This window comes from Hylobates moloch, unplaced genomic scaffold (genome assembly GCF_009828535.3).
Source record: "Hylobates moloch isolate HMO894 unplaced genomic scaffold, HMol_V3 SCAFFOLD_28, whole genome shotgun sequence".
Lineage (NCBI taxonomy): Eukaryota > Metazoa > Chordata > Mammalia > Primates > Hylobatidae > Hylobates > Hylobates moloch.
The window spans coordinates 3,552,673-3,560,632 of record NW_026652303.1 but is presented as its reverse complement, the minus strand read 5'-3'; the positions used below and the strand labels follow the sequence as shown (position 1 = coordinate 3,560,632).

Here is a 7,960-nt window from a genome sequence, read left to right as displayed (position 1 = left end):
CAGAGTTTGCAAATAGCTTCCCCATTCTACAGGCTGTCTGTTTACTGTGTTGCTAGCTTCTTTTTCTGTGCAGAAGCTCTTTAGTTTAATGAGGTCCCATTTGTCAATTCTTGTTTTTGTTACAATTGTTTTTAGTGTCTTCTTCATGAAATCTTTGCCAGGCCCTATGGCCCTATGTCCACATTGGTATTTCTTAGCTTATATTCCAGGATTTTTACAGTTTTATTACCTGGGCAACATAGGAAGACCCAATCTCTACCTAAAAACAAAACAATTTGCTGGGCATGGTGGCATGCGCCTGTAGTCCCAGCTATTCTAGAGGCTGAGTCTAGAGGATCACTTGAGCCCAGGAGTTGGAGATTACACTGAGTGGTGACTATGCCACTTCACTCCAATATGGTTGACAGAATGAGAAAATGTAAAAAAACTATAACAATAAAAAGGATTAATACAATTCTTGGTCAGTGCATGGAAAGGATCTCCGAGGTCTGAAGTCCTGCATGCTATTTTACTAGCCATACCGTTTGGAAGAATAAGGTCACGCTTCAGAGAAGTGTCTGCTTTTCCACAATCAAAGAAGTAGAAAGAAAATGCTTTTTGCTGGGATTTCTTGTTCAGTTAAAACTTGTGCAGGAATGTAACAAACCTGCACATTGTGCACATGTACCCTAAAACCTAAAGTATAATAATAAAAACAAACAAACAAAAAATCTTAGAATTGGAATTACTATATCAAATGATGTAAACATGTTGATATATATTGCATAAGTGTTGTGCAAAAGGTTAATATTAATTTTCGTCCTTGAGTAGACAGTTATTTCACCATATCCTCATTAGCACTAAGTATTCTTTAATAAAAACAAAACAAAACAAACAAACAAAAAACTTGTTCAGGAATTCCATTCATTAGCACCAAGAGAAAGTGGCAGAAGGTGTTAAGAAAAATGGCCACTGGGATCATGAGCAAAGGTAATGAGTGGCATGAGATGTTGAGTCTAAAATGTTCTCATCACCTGCTGGGGCCTGTGGGCTTGCTAAGGCTTGAACTCCTGCTTTCCAGAAAGGCACAGTGGTGAGTAGACAGGCGGCCTCCCTGAAGGGACAGCAGGAACCAGACCAGGCTAACAGAGGCTTCTTGATATCATCTTCCACCTTGAGAAAAGATGAAGCGTTGGTTTAAGCGGCTGAGAAAAACCTGGGTCTGTTCTCCTGGGTGATCCCTCCCAGGCCCTCCCCATTTTGGAGCTTCTCCCGCAGATAAGGAACATGTTTTTCCCTCCAACCCTACCCTTGGCTGTGCAGCCTTTCCCAACCTCCTCCCTCCTTCACCACACCACAGAGCCAGCCCAGGTCCTGTTACAGCCCAGGGGGGCTCAGAACTGAGGCTGGTAATGAGGGGTCTGCACCCTCACTCAGGGCCTGCTCCTCCCTCTCATAGAAGAGTCTAGAGGACCTCGGGGAGCCCTGTCCAAAGAGAGGTCTCTGGATCCATGTTCCCTGGCCTTGGGTGGGCTTGCAGGCAAACCTCCTTCTTTCCCCTTTGCTCTCAGCCTCTCCTCACCCTGGGAGCTGCACTCACAGCTCTGAATGGGACTGCCCCTGCCCCGGCCCACTCATTCCTGGCCAAGCTCAATGGTGACCATGGACCTCTAGCAGCAGCTCAGCTGCCCTATCTGAGTCCACTCTGCTCCAGGCAGGGCCATTAGCTGGCTCAGGATCTGGAGTGTGCAGGAGGTGGGATGGCAGGGGCATCGCCCCAGGGCCCAGCCAGGAATCCCATGGGTCCAAGGGGCTTGGCCATTTCCTAAACCTCATCCTGGATACGCTGTACTCTTCACCTTCCACCTTAACTGCTGGGACTCAAGGTGCTCTCTCTGGGAATGCAGCCTTAGGAACTGGGTGGGCCAAGGCCCTCACAGCCCCCTCGTCCTGGAATTCCCCCAGGTTTCTCTCTTCTTAGCCTCCTCCAGGGACACCCTTTCCCTTGATGTCCTTGGTGAAGTGGCCATGCTACTCCTCTCCTTCTGTGCAGACTGCCCATGCCTGAGTTCCTGCTGCCTGCAGGCCACACACCACTACCCTTCCCAAATAGAAACCTGCTGTGAAATAGGCCTGAATTGTCTAAACCCTCTTGAACTCAACAGGCCCTGAGCCTTGGTATGGGCCCCTCCCTTTCCCTCTGGCCCTGACAGCGAGAATCCATCAGAACTCAAGGTTGAGCTGCCAAGGTCATTGCCAACAGGCGACATCAGGTCTCATTCACCTGTCTCATGTCAGAACGAGAAGGTCCCGGCTATGGGGAGAGGTGGGGCTCTGGGAATTCTCCTTTCCCTTCCTCTCACCTCACCCATCTGTCTCTCGTTCCCCTCACAGTTTTGCCCACAGTACCTGTCACTCTAAATGACTCTCCTCAGATGCCAGGGAGGATGAAGCAGAGGATGATGAGGAAGCTCCAGGGACTGAGGGTGGTGGCTTTAGCTTTGGGTTGAGCTAAGCCTGGGGCCACGGTGGGTGGTGCTGAAAGGGAAACACAAAAGTGACAACTCTTGTCCACGCCCCAAATCTGAGGAGATGGCTCCTCAGCTCCTGCTACCCCAGGTCATCCTGGAAGGCAGAGGATTTGTCTCCCCTGCTGTGGGGCAGCAGCTGTGACAGGTCCTGGGGTTAGGAAGGGAGAGGGGGTGTCCCCTGTCCTCAGGGAGCTCACACAGCTGCTGAGGGAAGCAAGGCGACAGCACAGCCCACCCTCCTGCTGTGGCGGAAGAGGAGGTGATGCCCCAGGGCCGGGGACAGAAGAGTCTCGGGGCTGGCATTTGAGATGGTTTTGATGGATTTCCAGAAACAGACCAAGGGAGAGGAAAGGAAAAGCAATCCTAGGAGGAGGGAAATCTAAGGAGAAAGGTCTAGAAACACAATGATGCCCACAGTTTCGAGGCTGGCGAGAAATCCACAGTGAGTGGAGCAAAAGCAAGTGCAGTGAGGAAGAGGAGTCAGGAGGGAGAGCATAGGCACCCCAAGGAGGAGCCCTCCATGAGGGGTTCATATTCTTACACTCGCTCAAACACACACTCACACTCACACACACATAGACTCACACCCACTCACACCCATACACCCACACCCACCATACTCAGACACTGACAGACAAGGGTGTAACTCGCTGGCATCTCCAAGGTGCTCCCAGTGCTCCCTTGTCAGTTACCTGTGGGTTCCAGCCTTTTCTTCCTGTGCGTCAGGAAGTACCTAAGCCAGCTCTTGCAGTCTCTCAAGACCATCTTGAAGAACATGGTCAGTTCGCTGTCCTTCTCCCACTTCTCTTTCAGCCGCCTGGCTCCATCCTGAACCGCTGTCCACTTTCCGTTGTTTGAGTCAAAGAGGAGGAACTTCTGTCCATTGAAGCTGAACTGCCAAGACCCACGGATGCATCCATCGGCTTCACACTCACAAGACATCCTGGCCTGCAGCGTGAGGGGTCCTGCCCCAATCAGAAAGAGATCAGCCCTGGTCTTTACAAATTCTCTTCCCTGTCCCACATCCTCCTATGCTGAGACCATTCTCATCTGGTCCTGTTGTCTCCTCCAAGTCCTGCCCCTGCTGCTGGGCTTCATGGAGGTCCCATGTCTAATTTCTTCTCCCCACACACAGTGCAGCCCCTGAGCCCACAGTCTGCTCCCTTCTGTCCTTGGTCTCTTTCACTCACCACTGGGTGGGAAATCCTCCTTCTCAGTGTCAGCCAGTTCCAGTCTGAGCCTCTGCCCCACATCTCTCAGCATTTCCAATTGTTTTCCCCAGGCATCTGTGGCATCCAGCTGCTCTTCTAGGTGACCCATAGATAAGATCTTGTCACTGCCACAGTCATAGGAGAGAAAATTCTTCTGATCCACCTGGCTCTGGACCTCACACCACCGTTGTCCATGTCTGGGCAAATGAATGATGGTGAAGTTATACCAGAGAGAGTGAGCGTCTATGGAAAAAAAGAAAAAACACCAGAGAGTGTTGGGGTGGGGGAAGGACTCCAAACACTGTGACAGCCAAGAGCGTTTCCTGAAGGGCTGGGCTGGCAGAGCATGGATTTCTCTTCCTGGACGGTGGTCTCTGCCTGTGGAGGGACCATGGGTCGCTAACATGTCCATCTCCCCACTCTGCCAGGCCTATACTCACATCCTTCAGCACAGGACCCTGCCAGGGAGGTGGCAGGCCTGCTACAGGAGGAAGGACTTAGATGGCAGGATCTGCAGGAGCGGTCCAGGGGGACTGCAGGAGGCGGGAGAGTGTGGGAGGGCACCCTGAGGATGTTGGAGCGTGGTGCAGTGGGTACGACGTAGTCAACATCGGATAAGGAAGAGTTCATTTATTATGGGTAACAAGACATGGTAAGTTCCCTGGAATGTGGTCATCTGCTAGTAGGTTACCCTTGGAATCTTGGAAAAAGGAATGACCCACACCACATGAAACAGAAAACCCAGGTCTTACGTGGCAGGTTGTACAGGAAGGAACAAAAGACTAAGAGAAGTGCGCATGCCAGAGTGACTACAGTATGAAAATCCAGAACAATGCTCACCCTCTGTGCTCAAGGGAAGCCTGGAAGACTCCTGTTTACCCAGCATATAAAGAAGGCCCCAGGAGAAGGCAGCAGACTGTCAAGAAGCTCAGGGATGCCTGTTGCTGAAGGCCAGGGTCAGGGGTAGGAGATGCTCTTCCTGAAATGGGCTCCCAGTAGTAATGGGGATGGAAAATCCTGAAATAACAGATCTCAAGTGGAGGCCGTCAACTGTCAGCAGGAAGGAGGGTGCAATGATGGAAATAATTAGAGAAGTCAAATGCCAGCTGGGGACCTCAGTCTTACAAAGCTATGCCCATGGCTCATAGAACAAAAGGGTCCAAGATCGAAAAGAGATGGAGACTCCACCCGGATACTATTAGATTTAAATAATTACCACAAAGACAAAATGCAAGGATGGATGACCAGGAGGCTGAAAGTTGTCACCTCAGGAAATAACTGAGCTCCCTTGCCCAGCTTTGAGAACTGAGTCACATCTCAGACCCAGAGTCCATTACTAGAAGGAGAGCCCAGAGGCCCCGGTGGGCTCCTTCAACCCCACAGCAACTGCAATGACTCCTTCAGCCTCCCCCACAGAGCCAGATGGGCATTCACTCTAGTAACTGTATGCCATGAAACAACAAATACCCAGACACTCCTAGTGGACACAGTGTGCGATCCGAGCTCTTCCCAGGGATGTGAAGCATTAACTTGCTCCCCTGTTACTCATGAGGTGCATTTGGAGCAAAGTAACAGATGGACACCTGTGTCAGGTCCAGCTTAGAGGGATGTGCTGGGTTCATAGACCCATTCGATGGTAATTTCACATTTCCTGGATTTCTACTGGGAATGGATACTGTTTGTAGTTAATGTAACTATTATATGTTGTGCTGGTCGTATGACCTCCCCTGTCACTACTCAACTCTGCTCTTGTAGCTGGGATGCAGCCATACACACTCTGTGATGAGGGGTGTGGCTGGACCTGCCACTACAGCTATTTGACCCTGGACTCCCTAAGATCCCAGAGGCATGTGTGGTTGGAAAAGGTGCTATGTGGATTTCATGGCTATTCCCAACCACAGAATCACAACGCGGTCTGCTAGTGCTCAGAAGCAAGGCTGTGCCACTCACAGCAATGAAATCCCCTCGTTTAAAAGTGGCTCCTGTTGTGGTCCTGGGCCCTGGTGGAGATGGGCCTCCGGCTATGGGAGGGCCTCAGAGCTGCCCAACACAGGGTGTGCTCCTCACCCTTTAGGTCATTAGGAAGATAGGCCCACAGTGAGAAGACACAGGTGGGTCTCCTGGGATGGGCAGGAGCAGGGCCACAGGGAACCAAGAAGCTGCACAAGCAGTTGGCTCCGATCCCCAGGACACCACATGCTTACACCCCCTCACCCTCAGCTCACACCTGAGGCTTCAGGGAGGGTCCCTGAATCACCCCTGGGGACCATTAATGCTACTCAGCAACAAAGGAGGGGGGCAGTAGGCCGGGAACCATGGGACTCCCCGTCACATCCATCACATCCACACCTCCCAGAAGCCACAGGCAGGGTGGGACACACTTGTGAGTCTTCAACTTACACCACTTGGAGATGACACCCTAGGGGATGGGGCAGCAATTGCCAGGACACAGCATGTGCCCTCATCTGGAGTCAGCAACCTAGCACAGTGTCCATATCAGGTTTCCCTTCTATTTGCAGGTTGCTCTTGCCTACTGCTGCTCCACAAAGGGACAGGACTTGACACAGAGACAGAGAACCCATGGTAGGCGAGGACCAAACTGCCTTCAGCCTTTCGCTTCTAGAAGGGGTTTGCTGACTCCTGCCTGCTTAGTGACTATTCTATGTGACGCTGGCTTCACCCCTGTCTTGACCCCAGCGTGGGTTCCGGGGGCTCTGGTTTCTCCTTCCCGAGGACGAGTGGGGCTGCGGGGTTGCACCAGGGATCCCCTCCCCACCTCGCCCTCTGCAGCTTTTTGGCCCCTCTACCCTCCTGCGTTTCTTTTTTCGCCTTCTTTGACCCCCCTCCTGCCCTGTGGGGCAAGCAGCAGCCGCAGGAAGCGGACCTGGCGAAGAAGAGCAGCGAATCGGAACTGAGCGTGGGGGCAGTCTGGGGAGATCGCGCCGGTCCTTCAAGAAGCCTTCCCTTCTCTGAAACCCGCTGCAGTCCACAGCCCCCCAGGTTTGGCCCCCGCCCCGCTTAGGCTCCATCCCCGAACTCACCGGCCCGCCCCGTCCCGGACCAGTCGAATAGCAGATGCGGAAGAATGGCGAGCGGCAGAAGGTTCGCGGGGCTGGCGGCCGCTGCCATTGTAGACCTGGAGCGCCGGGGCACCAGGCGCGGTCGATGTGAAGACCGGCGGATGAATCACTTCGGCCCTCCCACGTCAGCTAGTGATTGAGTGTGATCGGCCCCGTCCCGCCCCGCCCTGTCCCGTCCCGCCCCGCCCCGGGATCCAGGGGAGCCTACGCCTGCCCAGGTTTGGAGGGATGCTCCGCCCTATCCCGCCCCGTCCCGCCCTTCCCAGTCCAACCCCAGGCTGGGACCCGGGGACCCTATGCCTGCTCTTGTTTGGGGATGCTCCGCTTCGTCCCGCCCCGGGCTAGTGGCCTGACAGCGGCCCCCTCTGGCCAACCCTCACCCTCCACCCTGGGCTCCGGGCGGGCCAGGACACGGTTCCTTCTTGACCGCCTCATTTAATTTTTTAACACACCATTTATTATTACCCCAATGTAAGCACTGATGCACAGGAAAGCGAAGAAACTTGCACAGGGATATTCAGTGGCGGCTGTGTCCCGCTCGTCACCGCCTCTGCCAGCGACACCCGCCCTCCTTCAGCCTGCGCCACGGAGTCCCAGCCCCTCTGCGTCCAGGGCGCAGCTGCTTCCCAGTCCGGAGCAGACCTTCTTTGCCTCTCCACTAAAAGCATGAGGAGGCCTTTGAGTATATTCTGTATCCCTTTATGACTTCTGGGAAAAAAAAGAAAGAAAAGAAAGCCCTAGTGGCCTACCGTGATCAGTAATCAAATGATCAATTGTGTTTCCATGGAGAGCAGAAGCCGAGGGAGGGTCTACGCATGCGTGGGGCTCACTTTTCTGCACATTCATCTGTGGCCAGCTACACCCAAATCCATGGCTGCACACGCATCTCTGCCCGGTCCCTGGATGGTGACTGCAGCCATCCTCAAAGCGGCAACCCCAGTGTATCCTCGTCTCAGTCACCATGGAAACATCTAGATCTGTGGGCAGAAGCCAGAGGGAGGTGAGGGGCCCAGTGGCCCTTGGCTGCAAGGGAGGGCTTTAGCCTGGGGTGAGGAGTGGGCAGAGATCTTGAGTCCCACTCAGCCCCCAGCCACTCAGCCCATTCCTTATTGAATGAGAAAAATAGGCACAGACCTCCCGCTCTATACAGTCTTCACGT

General features: G+C 53.2%; 1 protein-coding gene across 1 annotated transcript; it reads right to left on the bottom strand.

The window, feature by feature from the left end:
- Positions 1-1,020: 1,020 nt before the first annotated feature.
- LOC116463173 (UL16-binding protein 3-like) lies at positions 1,021-6,850 on the bottom strand. The gene is made up of 5 exons (XM_032146163.2): positions 6,763-6,850; positions 3,701-3,964; positions 3,203-3,475; positions 2,389-2,517; positions 1,021-1,152 (listed from the first exon to the last, which is right to left on the bottom strand). Exons 1-4 carry the CDS (start codon positions 6,848-6,850, stop codon positions 2,411-2,413), a joined length of 732 nt encoding a protein of 243 aa, XP_032002054.1. The 3' UTR covers positions 1,021-1,152; positions 2,389-2,410.
- Between the last annotated feature and the right edge of the window lie 1,110 nt (positions 6,851-7,960).

Bases quoted from the DNA above. Each gene is read 5' to 3' on its own strand.
- LOC116463173 (XM_032146163.2), bottom strand. From the start codon at position 6,850: ATGGCAGCGGCCGCCAGCCCCGCGAACCTTCTGCCGCTCGCCATTCTT. The intron at 3,476-3,700 runs GTGAGTGAAAGA...TGATTGGGGCAG, and splicing joins GGAGGATTTCCCACCCAGTG to GACCCCTCACGCTGCAGGCC. The intron at 2,518-3,202 runs GTAACTGACAAG...TTTCCCTTTCAG, and splicing joins GAAAAGGCTGGAACCCACAG to CACCACCCACCGTGGCCCCA.